The sequence below is a fragment of the Equus caballus genome, chromosome 7 (assembly GCF_041296265.1).
Source record: "Equus caballus isolate H_3958 breed thoroughbred chromosome 7, TB-T2T, whole genome shotgun sequence".
Classification (NCBI taxonomy): domain Eukaryota; kingdom Metazoa; phylum Chordata; class Mammalia; order Perissodactyla; family Equidae; genus Equus; species Equus caballus.
This window is the reverse complement of record NC_091690.1, coordinates 49,656,930-49,676,489: the sequence shown is the minus strand read 5'-3', so window position 1 is coordinate 49,676,489 and position 19,560 is coordinate 49,656,930. Positions and strand designations below refer to the sequence as shown.

The 19,560-nt window shown below is 42.1% G+C and overlaps 1 protein-coding gene across 1 annotated transcript in view; it reads left to right on the top strand.

Annotated features, from left to right (window-relative positions):
• LOC100066332 (zinc finger protein 709) overlaps window positions 1-19,041 on the top strand; it is a 31,480-nt gene extending 12,439 nt beyond the window's left edge. The window contains exons 2-4 of the mRNA XM_014741428.3: window positions 16,047-16,173; window positions 16,378-16,438; window positions 16,832-19,041. Coding sequence (XP_014596914.1) covers window positions 16,047-16,173; window positions 16,378-16,438; window positions 16,832-18,227 — 1,584 coding nt within the window. The 3' untranslated portion in view covers window positions 18,228-19,041. The remainder of the gene's footprint in view (window positions 1-16,046; window positions 16,174-16,377; window positions 16,439-16,831) is intronic.
• The last annotated feature ends 519 nt before the right edge of the window (window positions 19,042-19,560 follow it).

The window sequence follows — 19,560 nt, the reverse complement described above, 5'->3', positions numbered from 1 at the left end:
AGGCCACTATAGACTGTTCCTGGTACCCAGTCTGAATTAGAAAACTCCCTCTAGGGCTACACCTGCTTTCATGTCAGTCACGTAACTAGTGAGAAAGTGACAGGGCTTCTGGCATCCATCTTGAAGTTGGCACAAGCTTTCTCAGGTCATATCCTGGGAATGCGGTGGTCTGAAACATAAAGGTGCATCTAACACATCCCACAAGTGGTATCTCCCTGAGAACATCCTCATTTAATCCTTGGACAGCAACATTGTCTCCCCAGAGCAGGTCTTGAGGCCAATTCCAGCTATTGTTTCCCATTTCAAGCTTATTCTGTGCCTCCTTGCTGGGAAGCATGTTTAAATGCAACACTTGTCCCACTCTGGAAATTTTCTCTGTTGTGTTGACCTTAAAATTAAAAGAGCCAGGGCCTGGCCCCGTGGCTGAGTGGTTAAGTTTGCGCGCTCCGCTGCAGGTGGCCCAGTGTTTCATTGGTTCGAATCCTGGGCGCGGACATGGCACTGCTCGTCAAACCACGCTAATGCAGCATCCCACATGCCACAACTAGAACGACCCACAACGAAGAATATACAACTACCTACCGGGGGTCTTTGGGGAGAAAAAAATAAAATCTTTGGAAAAAAAAAAAATTAAAAGAGCCACTTTTTTTTTTTTTTTACCAGTAAAATGAGTTTCTTTGGGAATAGCAAAGGTAGTACATTCAGGACATGCAAACTATGATGAACCATAGGCAGGTAGGGAGAACAGAACAGACAGATTTGCTTTTATAAAGGAAAGGAAGAAGCTAGAAGCTGGGAGGGGCTGTTTGGAACAGAAGTCCATTGAAGGAGAATGAGAGTTCTGGGTGATGACAGTGGCTGAGTGTGGTGGTTTCTCATTGGCTGGGCTGTTGCTAGGCAAGGAGAAATTCTTCCTCCTGCTGGGGTCTGGCAGGTAGCTTCCTTCTATTGGGGAATGGGAAGGACACTTCTTCCTGTTTGAGAAGGAAGACTCCACTTTAAATGAGATTTCCTGTATTTGTTTTCACATTTGCAACCCCAGGTGACTCTGAGGTTAGGCAATGGCAGAACCCAGAACTCGTGTCATGAGGTGCAGGCCCCAGAACACAATACTCCCCACTGTCACATAAATACCACTTGTGCACAAACAAGCACAGTTTCACAATAGTCTCAATACCACCAATAATGTCAGAAAGGGATGCCTGCCCTTGTCCAAGCTCTGGGAGTCCCTCATGCACCTGGCTGTACCTAAATCACTCCCTGAGATCTCTGGCACATTCCACCACGTGGTTTCAGTGGCTCATGTGCTGACCATGTGTGGCTCCCTCACCTCAGAACGTGCCCTCAGAGTGAGTTGGGGCCCACCCACCAAGGCTGGTGCTTACTTTTTCTGGAACAGGAATCACCCTTCAGATTTCCAGCCCTGAGGCCTGTGGGAAATGTCAGTCTCAGCCAGACCCTCCACAGTCACAGTGCCTACTCCCTTCACAGGGCATCACGCCAAAGGAAGTGGAGAAATGGTGGGGATTTCTGACTTTCCTGAAGTGCGCAGGTGCAGGAGGTTGCAAGCCCCCTCCTTTGTCAGAGGCCAGGCCCACTGTTTCTTTTAGGGAAAAGGCAGAAATGGGTCAAGTTACATCCCTTCCTGCTCTTGCAACAACTTCCAGTGCTTTCCTGTCTCTGTGGCTGGGAGACTTGGGGTCTGATGTTCTAAGGTCCCCTTCACCCACCAGTGAACCTTCCAGGGAGGGCAGTGATCAAGGCCTTGGTGAGGATGGCCCATGAGGCTGACCTGCATGAGGTCTGCATGCAGGCGAGACCTCAGGTGTGATGGATCCCGGATCACAGAGACCACAGCAGAGGACACGGCGGCTGGGGGAGGATGCACAGACCTTTGTTGTCCCCACTGAACTTCAATGGGAGAGCGAAGTGAGGAAGGGGCACATGGTGAGGGGCGTGTTTCTGGAAGTGATCCTAGCAGTGTGAGGGGCTGGAACATGGTGATCCCTGCAGCCATCGTGGGCACTGACTCTCCCCTGCTGAAGCTCCTGAGCTATGACTCTTACAGAGGTGACCTTACTGTACTGTGTGGGCCCAGGAAGTGCGAAGGTCCTTCACCATCAGGAGGGACAGGTGGACCCTCCTGTGGAGATTGGTTTGTGAGTCAGGGGTCACCCCTCTGTCAACACGGGATGGGCTGAGAACCGTTCACTCTGTTAAGATCAGGTGCAGGGCCGGCCTGGTGGCGCAGCAGTTAAGTGCACACATTCTACTTTGGCCAGTTTGGATCCCGGGTGCGGACATGGCACTGCTTGACAAGCTGAGCTGTGGCAGGCGTCCCACATATAAAATAGAGGAAGATGGGCACAGATGTTAGCTCAGGGCTAATCTTCCTAAAAAAAAACAGGTCCACAGATCAATGGAACAGAATTGAAAGCCCAGAGATAAAACCACACATCTATGGGCAGCTAATCTTCGACAAAGGAGCAGAGGGCCTACAATGGAGAAAAGAAAGTCTCTTCAACAAATGGTGCTGGGAAAACTGGACAGCTACATGCAAAAGATTGAAAATTGACCATTCTTTTTCACCACACACCAAAATAAACTCAAAATGGATCAAAGACCTAAAGATTAGGCCTGAGACAATAAGTCTTTTGGAAGAGAATATAGGCAGTACACTCTTTGACATCAGTTTCAAAAGAATCTTTTCGGACACTGTAACTCCTCAGTTGAGGGAAACAATAGAAAGAATAAACAAATGGGACTTCATCAGACTAAAGAGCTTCTTCAAAGCAAGGGAAAACAGGATTGAAACAAAAAAACAGCTCACTAATTGGGAAAAAATATTTACAAGCCACTTATCCGACAAAGGGTTAATCTCCATAATATACAAAGAACTCACACTGCTTAACAACAAAAAAACAAACAACCCGATCAAAAAATGGGCAGAGGACATGAACAGACATTTCTCAAAAGAAGATATGAATATGGCCAATAGACACATGAAAAGATGTTCATCATCGCTAATCATCAGGGAAATGCAAATCAAAACTACACTAAGATATCACCTTACACCCGTTAGATTGGCAAAAACATCCAAAACCAAGAGCGACAAATGTTGGAGAGGTTGTGGAGAAAAAGGAACCCTCATACACTGTTGGTGGGAATGCAAACTGATACAGCCACTATGGAAAACAGTATGGAGATTTCTCAAAAAGTTAAAAATAGAAATACCCTATGACCCAGCCATCCCATTACTGGGTATCTATCCTAAGAACCTGATATCAGAAATCTCAAGAGTCCGTTGCACCCCTATGTTCATCGCAGCATTATTTGCAATAGCCAAGACGTGGAACCACCTTACATGCCCAGAAACTGATGATTGGATAAAGAAGATGTGGTATATATACACAATGGAATACTACTCAGCCATAAAAAAAGACAAAATTGGCCCATTCACAACAACGTGGATGGACCTCGAGGGTATTATGTTAAGCGAAATAAGCCAGTCAGAGAAAGACGAACTCTATATGACTCCACTCATAGGTGGAAATTAGCATATTGATAAGGAGATCTGATCGGTGGTTACCAGGGAAAAGGGGGGGTGGGGGGAGGGCACAGAGGGGGAAGTGGTGTACCCACAACATGACTAACAAAAATGTACAACTGAAATCTCACAAGGTTGTAATCTATCATACCATTAATAAAAAAAAAAAAAGGGGAACATGGAGAATATGAATAAAGAAGAATTGAAAGTGAATAAAGAATAAAAAAAAAGTCAAAATCCATTTATGTAATAAAAGATATCAATAGATTATAAGCAAAAATGGCAGAATAGACTCAGGGGATGTAACTGACAAAGTCCAGTACCCTTTCATGATTAAAGCACTCAGATTACCAGGAATAGAAGGAAATTTCCTAACATCATAAAGAGCATCTATGGAAAACCCACAGCTAATGCTATATTTAATTGTAAAGGACGGGATGCTTCCCCCTGAAGTTAAGGAACCAGGGAAGGATGTCTGCTTTTGCCACTTCTATTCTAGAATATACTGGTGATTTTAGCTAGAGCCATTGTGTGAGAAAAGGAAATAAAATACATAAAGATTGGTTAGAAAGATGTAAAACTATCTCTACTTCCAGATGAGATATCTTGTTTTTACAAAACTCTGAGGAATCTGCTAAATAAATTATTAGAACTGATAATTAAGGTAGGATACAAGATCAAACATAAAAAGTAATTGTATTTCTATACACTTGCAATGAACAATCTGATAATGAAATTAAGAAATGCCTTGACAGAGAAATCAAAAGGAATAAAATACTTAGGGATAAATTTAGCAAAAGAAGTACAAAATGAATACTCAGAAAACTGCAAAAAATGGCCCAAAGAAATTAAAAATGTAAAAATAAATGGGAAAACATCCCAGTTTCACAAATCAGAAGACTTGACTTTGCTGAAATGGCCCTATTCCCCAAATGATCTGAGATTCAGCACTTACCTGGCATGATCCCAGCTTATTCCTTTACACAAATTGGGAAGCTCTTTCCTAAAATCATGTGGAACTGCACAGGAACCAGAATAGCCAGAGGAATCTGTAAGAAGAAAAACAAAATGGCAGGACTAAAATTCCCGGATTTCAAACTTTGTAATATGCAATTGTAATCAAGAGTGTGTGGTACTAACACAAGGATGGACATACAGATCTGTGGAACAGATTGAGATTTGAGAACTTAACCCATACTTTCGTGGTCAACTGATATTTGAAAAAAGTGCCAAGTATGAGTCAAGAATATTCTTTTCATAAATTTGTGCTAGGCCAAGTGGATAGACATATGCAGAAGACAGGAGGGTTTTATCCTTACATGACACCACATACAATAATTTACCAGGAGGGATAAAGACCTAAGTGTAAAATTAAACTATAACACAGTTAGATAAAACACAGGAAAACCCTCCTAATCTTGCATTTGACGAAGAATTGTTAGATAATGCACCAATAACAAAAATGGAAAAAAATTAGGTAATTTGGACTTCATCAAATTAATGACTTTTGTGCTTCAAAGGACACTATCAAGAGAGTGAAAACACCCTTTGGAGCCCTTGTGCACTGTCACTGGGAATATAAAATTATGTTGATGGTATGAAATACATGATGGGAACTTTTCAAAAATTACAATCTGAACTAGCAATTTTACTTTTCAAAATTGAATTAGAATTGAAAGTAGGGACTTAGATATATGTCCACTCATGTTTATATTAGCATTATTCACAATAGCCAAAAGGTGGAAGTCACCCAAGTGCCTATCAACAGATGAATGGATCAAAAAAATTTGGTACATACTAAAATTTTTAATTCAAGAGCATGAAAACACCACCAACAGAATGAAAGAAAATTTTACAAATCGTAATTCTGATAAGGAACTTGCATCAGACGTATCTAAAAACCTCTGAAAACTTAATTATAAAAAGTCAAACAACTGAATTTAAATATGGCAAAGGCTCAGAATACACACTCTTTTCCAAGGAAGACAGAGAAATGGTTAAGAGCATATGAAAAGACTCTGAACATTGTTAGTCATCAAGGAAATGCAAATCAAACCCCAGGGAGAGACCACTTCACAGCCACTAGGATGGCCAGAGTCATGAAGTGACGTAGTATCAGGTGTTGAGGATATATTTAGAAATTTGAACTCTCATACATTGGTGGTGAAAATATAAAATGGTGTAGTTACTATGGAAAAAGGTGTGGGAGTTCCTCAAATGTAAAACCTAAAATGACCGTATGACCTATCCATTCCACTCCTAGGTACTTAGTTACTTTGTGTGTGTGTGGTGAGAATGCTTAATACACTGTCTTAGTAAATTTCAAGTATACAAATTGTATATGTATTTCAAATGGTCACATTGTAATCTTTAAATATAGACAATTTTTTAGTCAGTTATACCTCTATAAGCTAGGGGTATGAGGAAGATTTTCCAGGTCTATCCATATTTACATAATGATTTATGGTTGTTGTTGTATCAGTGAAAATAGCAATCAGTTGCCTTAGATTCAGATGTTATAGTGGTTAACATTTGAAAGGTCTCTAGGGAGATGATCAAAAATTGATCCAAAATAAATTTCCTTCCAGTGTAAAATGTACACCTGGGACTTTAATGAGCACATGCCACACCCTGTGGTCAGACTGAGAAGAGTCCCTGGGCCCTGGCTAGGGCTGTGGGATTCAGACTTCCCCTGAGGGCCAATTGTTCTCCGATTCTGTAAGGACCAAATGAGTGGGGTGGGGAGGGATGGGTGGAAGGCTCATCGCTAGCAAGGATCACAGATTAAAATGGAGTCTGACTCTTTATTACAGATGGTGAGGTCACATTCAAGTGTCTGCATTTCTAAGCAAGGGTCACAGTTCCGTGATTGGCCTCGCAGTCTTAGGACAAGCCTTTGACATCTAGAGGACATAAGACCCTCTTGTTTCAGTGTGGCCTGGCCTGGGTCACCCACATTCATGGTCTGTACTTGCTCCATTTGAAACTCACTCAGGAGTTCCCAGTGCACGAGGGTGCCCATGTGCTCAGAAAGAGCTGGGTGAAAACAGGGGCAGCCCCAGGCCAGGAAAAAGTTCTGTGTAAATGCAAATGTGCCAGGTAATTCATTCCAGCCACCAGCCTAGGCTGGTTTAGCTGAGCCAAGCAACTCCCCTACCTGCACACTGTCACTCAGGCATGAGTGGGCGGGCCTTCTGGACTGTCCAGTTAGGGGAGCTGCTGGGGCAGGTGGGTGGGACGATACACTGCACCTACCTGGACCTCCCTTCTTGCTCCTGACATGCTCAGGGTGGATTGTTGCCTCCATTAACAGTCCCTGGTGGCTCTGCCACAGCCTCTGTCACACTGTGATCTGCATTGGTAATGGGTGTTCTAGGAAGGACTCGGGGAGAACCAGGACACCTAGAAATGCTGAGTGTGCTGCCCTGGGGCGAGGGGATAGGGAGGAGGGGCTGGTCAGAATCGGCAGTGTTAGGACCTGGCCTCCCCATGGTCAACTTTGGAGTCTGCAGTTCTGAGGCCACCACTGGCGCTGCTTGGACCTCTGTCCCCTCTGGCTGGCAGTGAGGGGCCTGAGCAGGCAGTCGGGACCCTGGGCATCCTGTTGGTCACTTAGCACAGTGACTTCATCCCTGGAGCCTCTCTGGGCAGCTCTGAACCCACAGCCACACATCTTCCCAGATTGTATGGTGACTGTGGAGAGGGTCGTCAGGGACATTGGTGACCCTGTCTCCTGAGTTCATGCATGCGAGATGCTGTGGTCTCTGGGGTCCTCAGTGCCTCCTTTTCTCCCTAGGGGGCACTGGATTTTTCCTGAGTTTTCCAAATGTTTGGGGAGCAGGGTCTCAAATCCACCATGCTGTGCCCCCAAGGCTCGTTCTTCCTAGGATTGACAATAAGTCTCTGAATTTTCAGATCCCTCCTCGCATTCCCAAAGCCAACTTCCCCTCTCCGATTCACAGCATCTTTATCACCTCCTCCTCCTCCCTGGTGCATTTCCAACAGATGCAGTATTTTAAAGATCTTATTTGTGTGTGGATATTTTACATAAGGGGAAAGCAGAGAATACCCACCTGGAACTACATTGCAGGAAATCCTTGTGCCTCTCCCTTCAGGAGCTTTCTGGGTCCAGACATCTTATGGGAAGTCCTTTCGGTGGAGGTTCTTCATGAGAAAATTTCTTGTGTAATCTGGCCTGTCGACACTGCCCCTCCCTGGTTTTGTGCCCTAGAAAAGATTCATTCACTTATTTAAGTCTCAGTTTTTCATGAAGGTAAATGTACTTATCAGTGCACCTCGGAAGACAATATAAAATATTTCCAAACAGGCAACAAATTGGTGAATTTCAAAATAATAATAATAATATTCCTATGTTACATTCCATTTGTTAAGAATAATTGTTTCACTATTTCTTCTCCTGAATGTGTGTCGTAAGTTTCTCAGGTCTTTTCTTTACTTTTGGATGTTTCCAAATGAAATTCCAGGCCTTAGACATGCAGACCACAAGTGTCAAGTGTGATTTCTTGCCATGGAAATAATGTAATCACAGGACCAGGAACAGAATTTGCCAGCCCAAAATATATGTTTCTGGTATAAGGGCTATTTTGAGCTGATGATGATTAAAAAATAGCAGACAAAGGAAAAGCTCTGAAAACCTAGTAGAAGTTACCCTTTTGTAAGGGAAATTTACATATATGAGAAATGTTCATTTGTAAGGGTGTGCCGGGAAGGGCAGGATGACTCTAAATCTCTAGAAACTCATCAAGAGAGATGCAGTGAGTTAAATCTACATGACAACTTTACTCTTATTTACTGTCTTTTCCTGGTAATCTCCCATCACTAACCACATCTTAACAACAGGATGTTAAAGCTATTTTTCAGGGGAGGCCAGCCAGCCAGGAGCCTGTGCAGAAGAAAATGTTTTGATCTGCCAATTAAAACTCGTCCTGCCAGAGCTTTTACATCCCAGCTGGCCCTCCCTGCTGCCTTCAACCTCACCCCATGCTTTGGATGAGGGAGACGGAGTTGAGAGCCTTTCCTTCTGTCTCCTTCCCAAACAATTGCACAGTTAACTGTTTCTTCTTGGTATCAGCTTCTGTGCATATCAGTTGGCATGACCTTGCTCAGTAAGAGTAATAATAAACTGATTTTTTTTTTGTGAAAGGAATAGATACTTTGGATTTTCTTCTCAAACTAGTAAAAGTACCTTATAATTTTCTTCTCTATTTTCCCTGGAAGGACTGGGTTTAAGTGATTTTGCTGGGTTATTCAAATGCTGGGTTTGTGTCATTTAAAATAACAATGAGGGCCGCCCGGTGGTGCAGCGATTAAGTGTGCACATTCCGATTCGGTGGCCCAGGGTTCGCCGGTTCGGATCCCGGGTGTGGACATGGCACCGCTTGGAACGCCATGCTGTGGTAGGCGCCCCACATATAAAGTAGAGGAAGATGGGCATGGATGTTAGCTCAGGGCCAGGCTTCCTCAGCAAAAAGAGGAGGATTGGCAGCAGATGTTGGCTCAGGGCTAATCTTCCTCAAAAAATAAAAAATTAAATAAATAACAGTGATGTTCCAAAGCATCTCCTGTGGGGAGCAGAGGCCCCCAGTCCAAGACCCAAGCTAAGGCCCCCTTGGGCCTGCAGAGGGAAGGCCTTGAAGGCCCAGTTGTCCTTCCTGGGGGTCCTCCCCCTGCAGGTGTCCTACTGCTGACACCCCCATGGAAGGAGCCTTTATCCTGAGAGGAGCTGCAGAGCCCTGGACAGCTGGGGGTGCACGTGCTCATGGGGTGGGGAGTGACGCCCTTTCTGAGGCTGTGGTTGTGGTTCTTAGGCCTGGACATTTTAGACATTGTTTGAGTTTTGCCCCCACACTGTAGGTGCACTGAGAGTGTAATCTGTGCACAGTGAGAAAGTCTGTGAAGATCAGGTGTTGTGTTCTGTGGACAAAGGGTTCATGAATTTGGAGTTCATGTGGGTCAGAAGCTTAAACTGAATCCAGCTGAGAGTTTCCTCACATGTGAGAGTGGGAGCCTGGGGGAGGCAGTGCCTCCATGCTCACAGGAGAGGGAGTGTGTGTGGGGCTCCCAGAGTTCATTCCTGTGGCTGCTCTGGGGTCCCCACCCTCCTTCACCAGGGACTCACCCAGTCTAGGGGTGATGGGTGACATCTCATTTGGGAGTGTCTAGACCCTAAATTTGGGAATATGGTCAACTTTCTGAGTGTAGGCATTCATTCTGAACTCTGGGCAAGCAGGCTGCTTCTATGAGCTGATTCCAATATTCATGTTTCTGTCCTCGGATTCCTTTATCCATTGAAGATTGCAGCCCTTTGATTCTAGTTTCCATTAGCACTTTGGGTTTTAAAACATACATTGATTGAGTGATATTATATGAGTAAGACAAGAAAATTGGGGGAACCAAATAGAATATTTTGTTCCATTTAGACAAGAGAACCTCAAGATGTGAGATGGGTGTATTTAAGTTCCTAGTTCTGTGCACATTTTCCTATTTTAGATCAGATTTTGTGTGTCTATTTCCTTGAGAAATTTGACGTTTAAAAGGCTATACAATTCCTAAGGCAAATGAATTCCTGTTTTAATGGATGTGAGGAAAAAGCACTTGAATTTCTATTTTCATTGATATGAGGAAACACATCAAAGCTTATGTGAATCCTTGGAATTCCTAGTTTATCAGAGGGCTTAATTTGCAAACCCCTTATGTGTTATAATATGCTACTCCTTCCTGAAAATATCCCCAGTTTGAATATAGTGGAGGGACATTCTATAATGCTCCTTTTCCTTTCTGTTAGAAAAGGATGTCTAAATTTTTATTATCTGCAGTTTTATATCCATTAGTGTATAAAGGAGTAAATCTTGCTGTGGTTTCCTATGTGGAAATGTTAAAATTAAATTAATTTTTAAAAGCAAATTGAATTAAAAACAATCAACCATTGGAAAATATGTGTATATAAGTTTGTCTCCTTATTTTAAATAAATGTGCGGGAAGGTTAAAAAATTCCTGAGAGGAAACTGACTGAAGGAGACTCCCCGCCTGCATGTCCTGCCCCGCTCCTCTGCTCTGACTCCATCCTCCCTTCCATGACCAATTTTGATCTCGGCTTCACCATCCTGTTAATTCTTCTTTATGTAAAAACAAGCCAGTGTGAATGCCTGTTATTCTTACCCATGTTTGTTCTTGTATTGAGTGGCCAGGGTCCATGTATTTGATGTTTGGCTTCTGAAAACTTAATCCTCATGCTCCCTTTTCCCCTAGACCTTCTTATCTGTCAGGCTGATAAGAAAGTCTGGGGTATATATATATATTTTGTTTGTTTGTTTTGAGAAAGATTAGCCCTGAGCTAACATCTGCTGCAAATCTTCCTCTTTTTGCTGAGGAAGACTGGCCCTGAGCCCATCTTCTGTGCCCATCTTCCTCTAGTTTATATGTGAGACGCCTGCCACAGCATGGCTTGATAAGGAGTGCGTAGGTCTGCGCCTGGGATCCAAACTGGAGAATCCCAGGCCACCAAACTGGAGCACACAAACTTAACTGATTTGCCACTGGGCCTGCCCCCCACATCTTTTTAAAAAACATTTTGTGGTTGCCCTTGAGTTTGTAGCATACATTTACATCTAACTCACCTCCTTTGCCTAGTAACACTATACCACTTCATGTAGTGCATGTAGCTCTTAACACAGCATTCCCAATTTTGCCTTCCCTGTCCCTTGTCATATTACTCTCATTATTTCACTTGTCCATAAGCCTCTCATTACCAAATACATGGTGGTTAATATTATTTTAAACAAAGTAACATCTGTTATGTTAATTATAAGGAATATAAAAAATATTTTACCTTCATTTTTCTAATCACTTACCTTTATCATTTATGCTATTTCTGATTTTTTTTTTTGACATTTCTTTAAAGGTAGCTATGTCATGACAAATTTCCTCAATTTTTGTCTCAGAATATCCTTATTTTTCTTTTCTTCATGAAGGATGATTTTGCTTGCCAGAGAATTCTAGAGGAGAGTGTTTTTTTATTTTTAAAACTTGAGGGGCCGGGGGGCTGGCCCCGTGGCTGAGTGGTTAAGTTCGCGCACTCCGCTGCAGGCGTCCCAGTGTTTCGTTGGTTCGAATCCTGGGCGCGGACATGGCACTGCTCATCAAACCACACTGAGGCAGCGTCCCACATACCACAACTAGAAGAACCCACAATGAGAAATATACAACTATGTACTGGGGGGCTTTGGGGAGAAAAAGGAAAAAATAAAATCTTTAAAAAAAAAAAAACTTGAGGGGCCGGCCCAGTGGCACAGTGGTCAAGTGCGTACATTCCACTTTGGCGGCCTGGGGTTCACTAGTTCGGATCCCGGGTGCGGACATGGCGCTGCTTGGCAAGCCATGCTGTGGTAGGCATCACACGTATAAAGTAGAGGAAGATGGGCATGGATGTTAGTTCAGGGCCAGTGTTCCTCAGCAAAAAGAGGAAGGATTGGCAGCAGATGTTAGCTCAGGGCTAATCTTCCTCAAAAAACAAATAAACAAAAACCTTGAAATATTTTACTCTACTCTGTTCTCTCTTGCCTGGTCTTTGAAGAGAAGTCCAATTTAATTTAAATCCTTTTTTCTTTATACCTGAGGGGTGTTTCTTCTCTGGCATTTCTCAGTACATTTTCTGTCCTTCATTTTTCTCTAGTTTGAATGTAACATCCTTTGGTGTGCACTTTTGTAATTTATCATGTTTCGTGTTCTCTGAGCTTCCTGGATATAGAGTTTGCTGCTTATCATTAACTTTAGGATATTTTGGTGATTATTACTTCACTTGTTTCTTCTGTTTCTCTCTGTCTTCCATTTCCTTCAGGTATTCCCAACATATCTTTTTAAACCTTCTGTTTAAGAGGGTGGTCCTAGGCTTCATGGATATTGGGTTTTCTCTTTTTTGTTCTTCTTGTCTTTGCATGAGACTCTGGTGAAATAGCTTTTCTGTTTAGCAGAGGCCTTGATAACTACAGAATCTCTGGGGCTTATTTCACAATGCCACTTTTTTTTTTTCTTCTTCCCATTATGGAGACACTGGCTTACCATATGACCTCAAGGATCTCATGGATCTAAGAGTTTTTGATTTTAGATTTGTTCATTTTCATCCTTTTATATCAAGAATGATAACTTCTAAGTTCCTTAAGTGCAGGATTATGAGTTGGCAGGGCATCATTTACAGTATCTGGTCAGGAAAAACTCATCTTAAAGTTGGAGAATGGAGATTTCTTGTTCTTTTGGTGGAAAGCACTGTTAAATCCTTCACATATGTTATAGTCATGGGCAAATTTACCATCAGACCATTGTGAACTCCCTGCATTCTGCAGCTCTTAACCTGCCCCTTGAGGCCAGCTAGGCCTAGGCTACACTGTTAGTGTTTGACCTGGAAGAGCTCTTATGGTACATTATTATCTCACAGTGTGTTGTAAAAATTGGTGGGAAGTAGCCCTGAGGCACATGAATATAGGGATTTTATGGTCTAAGTTGTCATGCCTTCTTCCTTATGTCTGAGTGCTAAATTCTGAATAAATTTTTATCCCCATCAAATCATATATAAAAAGGAAGAACTGACTCTATAATAAACATTACACAGGTTAAAAGCAATGCTTCCCCACAGGAATATTTACATTCAGCCAGCTGCATCTGATTACTTGTAATGATGGCCTGGAGGACAATGTGGCCAGCTGGGCTTTGTTAAAAGTTTGATTTTTACCGGCTCCTGGACTCTGCTTTCAAAACTTTAAATATGTCATGCCACTCTCTTCTAGCCTGCAGGGTTTCAGCTGAGAAGTCCACCAATAGCCTCATGTGCTTTCCTATCACTTGTTGCCTTTCTTTTGCTGCTTTTAGGATTCTCTCTTTATCTTTAATTTTGGACATTTTAATTATAATATGTCTTGGTGTGGGTGTCTTTGGGCTTATCTTGTTTGGTGCTCCCTGTGCTTCATGTACTGGGTGTCTGTTTTCTTCCTTAGGTTAGGAATATTTTCAGCCATTATTTCTTGAAATAGATTCTCTGCTCCTTTGTCTCTCTCCTTTCCTTTTGGGACACCTATAATATGAATGTTAGTGCACTTGGTATTGTCCCAGAGTTCCATTAGACTGTGCTCCTTCTTTCTAATTCTTTTTTCTTTTTCTTTTATCCTTCAACTTGGGTGATTTCCTCTAGTCTTTCATCCAGCTCGCTGATCCATTCTTCTGTATCATCTACACTGCTATTGAGTCCCTCTAGTCAATTTTTCATTTCCAGTATTCTTCATTTCTAATTGGTTCTTTTTTATATTTTCCAGTTCTTTGTTGATGTTCTCACTGTGTTCATCCAGCCTTCTCCCAACATCAGTGAGCATCCTTATGAGTTTTTGTTTGAACTCTTTTTCAGGTAAATTGCTTATTTCTGTTTCATTTAGTTCTTTTTCTGGAGTTTTGTCCTGTTCCCTTGCTTGGCACGTCTTCCTTTGCCTCCTCACTATGCCTCTTTCTCTGTGCTTATATCTATGTATTAGGTGAGTCAGCTATGTCTCCTGATCTTGGAGAAGTGGCCTTAGGTAAGGGATGCTTTTTGAGGCCCAGAAGTGTGCTTCCGTCTCGTCACCAGTCCAAATGATTCAAGAGTGACCCCTGTGTGGGCTACTTGTGTCCTTCTGCTGTGGCAGGGTTGCTCTTACTGCAGGTACCCAGGGAGTCTAGGCTTTCCCTCTTTGTCTGGCTGTTTGTAAATTAGGTTTGGGGAACCCCAGCACTGTTGACTACAAGGTCTAATAGCACACTTCTCTTGCAGTTTTCCTGTTAATTGGATAGGTACCCAGTGTAGCTAGTTGCTAGGCTCAGGGGCTTACAGTTGCTGTAGACCTTAGGCCTGCAAGGCTGTTGTCAGCTCTCTTAGGATTGCAGCTGACTACGGCTGGCCCCAGGCATGGGAGCACCCAGTTGTTTCAGGCTTTGGTAGGTTGGGCTGATACTTTTTGTGCCTGTTTGTGAATCACAGGTATTCTGCCACTGATAAGCCCCACCCCTCACAGGTCTACACACACTGTCAACACAGTCCTGGCCCATGCACACTTCCTGACCCCCTGGAGCATATCCAGTCGGCTCACTGTAGAGGCCCCCACCTCTCCACGAATGCCCCCCACAGTTCACCTGGTCCTCACACAGGCCCTGCTCCACAGAAGTGGACAGACTTGCCTCCCTTTAGACACCCAGTCTATGCAGGCTGACAAGTAGCCTAAGGGCTTGTTGTTGGGTGGGGCTGGTCCCTAGGGTGGGCTGCCTGCCCTGGCTGAACTTGATTAAATCTGCGCTGTAGTGGGTGCGGCAGACCCCTGGGCTAACAGGCCTAGGGAAGAGCTTCAATGGCCTCTGCCAGCGTCTGTGTCAGCATGCCTGAACTAGGTCATAACAATGGCCGCCACCAATGTCTCAGTCTCCAGAGAGGTCTCACCTCTCACCGAGATGCACCCAGAGCCTACCAGGTGAGTCTGTTTTCACCAAAGGACTGTAGCCTTCTTCCTGGTGATTTTAGGTTGCTCTCTGAGATGGGTAATTTGTGCATGGGCTCTTTTAAGAGCTGGTTTTTTTGGCTTTCATCAGATAGCTTTTCTGGGGGTATTCTCCATTGCAGTTAATAGCCAGCGAAGCCAGACAGTAGGACACTCGTCTCAGTTGTGCTGAATCTGAAGGGTGCTTATAGCAGTAACATGCCCCCGCTCAGGTCCTCACTTCTCCAGGGATGGCTGCGTACGTTAGGGTGGCTCCTGCCCAGCTGGCTGTGAGGCTCCACCACTCGCGAAGGTGGCTTTTATCTCTCCAGAAGGAATTTCTGCCTCTTCCGTCGCAGTCAGGACTGTCCCTTGTGGTGGGGGTTCTTTTTATCCAGTTTTCAGTTTTCTCTTTAGGGTAACTTTTCCAAAAATACTTGTAACCTGGTTGTGTTCATGGGAGGAGGTGAGTTCAGAGCCTGCCTACACTGCCATCTTGACGAGATCTCCTCCTGGACTCTCTCTTTGGTGATGGGACTAGACAACAGAGCCTCCAGTTCTTCACTATGTTTTTATCCATTGTGACTTCATACAGATTTGACCCTCTGCCTCATGGAATGCTGTAACTAAGTGGGTAATAAGAAATAAGATGAAAGAATTTTTCTTACAAGGAACCATCAGTCTTAAAAGGATAATAACTGTTTCATTTGCACACACTTTCTTCAATTGCTAAACATGCTCTGGACCATGTAAATAGAGAAAAACGCAGTGTTTTGTGATCACATTAAGATGTGTAAATAATTTCCATGTGTTCATGATACTGTTAAATTGATAATATGTGTTCAGAAAAACGGTGAGTTTTTGATGATCATAACATAGATTTAATGTTTCGAGATGATAGAATCATATGTAACCTTCCTACAAATGGAATAGAGGTCCTCAGTGCTGTTACACATATGCATCCTACTCTAACCATGTATGTGATGTCTTAGGACTCACTGGACATTGAGGACGTGGCTGTGAACTTTACCCCTGAGGAGTGGGCCTTACTGGATCCTTCACAGAAGAAACTCTACAGAGAAGTGATGTGGGAAATCTTCAGGAACCTGGCCTCAATAGGTAAGAATGAGGACATTCTTTCACTTCATCAATTAGAGAACAAATGTTTCTTTCCCATTAATATTGTTCCAAGATGTAGAATGTGGAAACGGAGACACTGGTTAATAAACTAGAAATGGCCATAGCCCATTATGGACTTGGAATATGAAGCTTTTTCTATAATATCTAATGCTTTGAAATCAACTCTCTGGGTCTGCATTTCAGGAAAAACATGGGAAGATCATGATATTGAAGATCAGTACAAAGACCAGGGGAGAAAGCAAAGGTGAGTCACAGTCACATTAGAAAACATTGTCTCACATGAGAATTCTGGTATTTTATGAAATTTTGAGAAGAAGCAAAGAAAACTAATCCTTGCTTCAAATTTAGCTATTCTCTAGAAATTTTTCACAAAATATACTGTTAGAACTGTTATGTAGAGGTGCAGTTTTTGCAAAATAGTTCACTTGGAAGTAAATTAACAAATCCTAGATAGGAATATCATTGTTTAGATAATGACAAAAGTGAAGTCCTCTTGCAGAGCTTTCAGTATGTTCAATTTCTGAGTATTCAGCAAACGTAGAAAACCTAAATTTTTCCTGTAAATAATAATAAATGTAACAAATATAAAGCCATTAATGAAGAAATCATTAAAAATATGCTTCTCGTTTTTTTACAGAAGTCATATGGTGGTGAGACTCTGTGAAAGTGAAGAGGGTAGTCAATGTGGAGAAAACTTCAGCCTTATTCCAAATCTAAATCTGAACAAGCAACCTATAGGAGCTAAACCATGGGGATGCAGTGCATGTGGAAAAGTCTTCATGCATCAGTCATCCCTTAATAAGCATGTTAGATGTCACACTGAACAGAAACCACATGACTATCAAAACTATGGAGAGAAGCCCTATAAATGTAAGGAATGTGGGAAAGCCTTCAGATTTCCCAGTTTTCTTCAAATACATGAAAGAACTCATACTGGAGAAAAACCCTATGAATGTAAAAAATGCAGTAAAGCATTCACTTATTCCAGTTCTCTTCAAATACATGAAAGGGGTCACACTGGAGAGAAACCCTATGAATGTAAAGAATGCAACAAAACCTTCAGTTGTAATAGTTCTCTTCAAAAACATGACAGAATTCATACTGGAAAGAAACCCTTTGAATGTAAAATATGTGGTAAAGCCTTCAGGTTTCCCAGTAATGTCCAATTACATGAAAGAACTCATACTGGAGAGAAACCTTATGAATGTAAAATATGTGGTAAAGCCTTCAGTTTACTCCAAAGTTTTAAAGTACATGAAAGAATTCATACTGGACAGAAACCCTATGAGTGTAAAGAATGCAGTAAAGCCTTCCGTTGTAATACTTCTCTTCGAAAACATGAGAGAATTCATACTAGAGAGAAACCTTATGAATGTAAAAATTGCAGTAAAGCATTCATTTCTCCCAGTTTACTTCAACAACATAAAAGAATTCATACTGGGGAGAAACCATATGAATGTAAAAAATGCAGTAAAGCCTTTACTTCTTCCAGCTCTCTTCAGATACATGAAAGGAGTCACACTGGAGAGAAATCCTATGAATGTAAAGAATGCAGTAAAGCGTTCAGTTGTAATAGTTCTCTTCGAAAACATGAAAGAACTCATACTGGAGAGAAACCCTATGAATGCAAAAAATGCAGTAAAGCTTTCACTTCTTCCAGTTCTCTTCGAGTCCATGAAAGAATTCACACTGGAGAGAAACCCTATGAATGTAAAAAATGCAGTAAAGCATTCACTTGTTCCAGTTCTCTTCGTGTACATGAAAGAAGTCACACTGGAGAGAAACCCTATGAATGTAAAGAATGCAGTAAAGCATTCACTTCTTCCGGTGCTCTTCAAAAACATGAGAGAACACATACTGGAGAGAAACCCTATGAGTGTAAATTTTGTGGTAAAGCTTTCCGTTTTCCCAGTAATGTTCAAGCACATGAAAGAACTCATACTGGAGAGAAACCTCTTGAATGTAAAAAGTGCAGTAAAGCATTCATGTCTTCCACTTCTCTTCAAAAACATGAAAGAAATCATAATAGATAGAAACCATATGAATTTAAAAATGTAATAAAACATTTAGTTTTCTCAGTTCACTTCCAGAACATGAAAGAAGTCACACTGGAGAGAAATCCCATGAATGTCAGTAAAATGGGAAAGCCTTTAATTCTCATGCAAACTTTTGAGGATCTACAAGAATGCACACTAGAGGAAAAACCATGTAAATGTAGAGAATGTGGGAAAGCCTTTTGTCATCCCAGTTTTTTCTGAAGGCGTGAAAGGATTCACTTGATGATAATCTCTTGAATGTAAACAGCATGGGAAGGACTTCAATTGGCTTACATCCTTCTCTGTGAAACTCCCACCAAAAAGAAATGTAAATGTAAGTCATGAGAAAGCTTGATAGAAATTAATTTTATGTAGAGTTTTAGAAAACTTTCAACATGGAAGAGTTGTTATAAAAGTTGTAATTATATTGTTTACCAAGCCTCTTAAAGTGCCACATTGGATTTTGGATTTCTGTTAATAACTTTCAGAAATGAATATTGAGGTGAGATAGTTGTGCAAGTCATCCTTCATCAATACTATATAAACATTAATAGGTGCTGCTTTTTTCTTAAATCAGTTAATGTCTTCTCTTTAATTGTTTTAAAATGTTTTAATTGTGTTAAGGGGCCATTGAAAAATGACACATTGTAGTCTTTGGGACTTTTTTACTGACTTTATATTGCAGTTCCAGGATATGCCTCATCTGTTGTACGTGTTATACATTTCTTAGAGAAAGCTCCTTTTCTGAGGTGGCGGGTATAGGAGCCTATTTGCAGTTCCTATTCTATTAAACTGTTGGGATAAGTTTTTATGTGTGGCAAGATAATCAGAGTGTATAGTGTACTGCGAATTCTTATTTTCCCATTTGGGCCTTTGCTCTTTTTCCTTCCGTCTGATTTGTATTTGGTGAATAGACTTTGAATTAAGTATTAATTAATTAAGAATTAAGTAGAGACTTGTGATGGGGCAAACAGATCTAGAACTGGACATATCACCCTCAAGTTGTAGTAAGGGTAATATGAACTGGATCTTTAAGAATCTGTTGCTGGGGCCAGCCCTGTGGCCAAGTGGTTGAGTTTGCGTCATCTGCTCTGGCGGCCCGGGGTTTCGTCAGTTTCATCCTGGATGGCGACATGGCACCGCTCATCAAGCCATGCTGAGGTAGGATCCCACATGCCACAACTAGAAGGACCCACAACTAAAACATACAACTATGTACTGGGGGGATTTGGGGAGAAAAAGCAGGAAAAAAAAAGATTGGCAACAGTTCTAACCTAAAGGTTTAGGCACAATTCAAGAGACTTCCCTCCTCTGCCATGGATACCTTAGT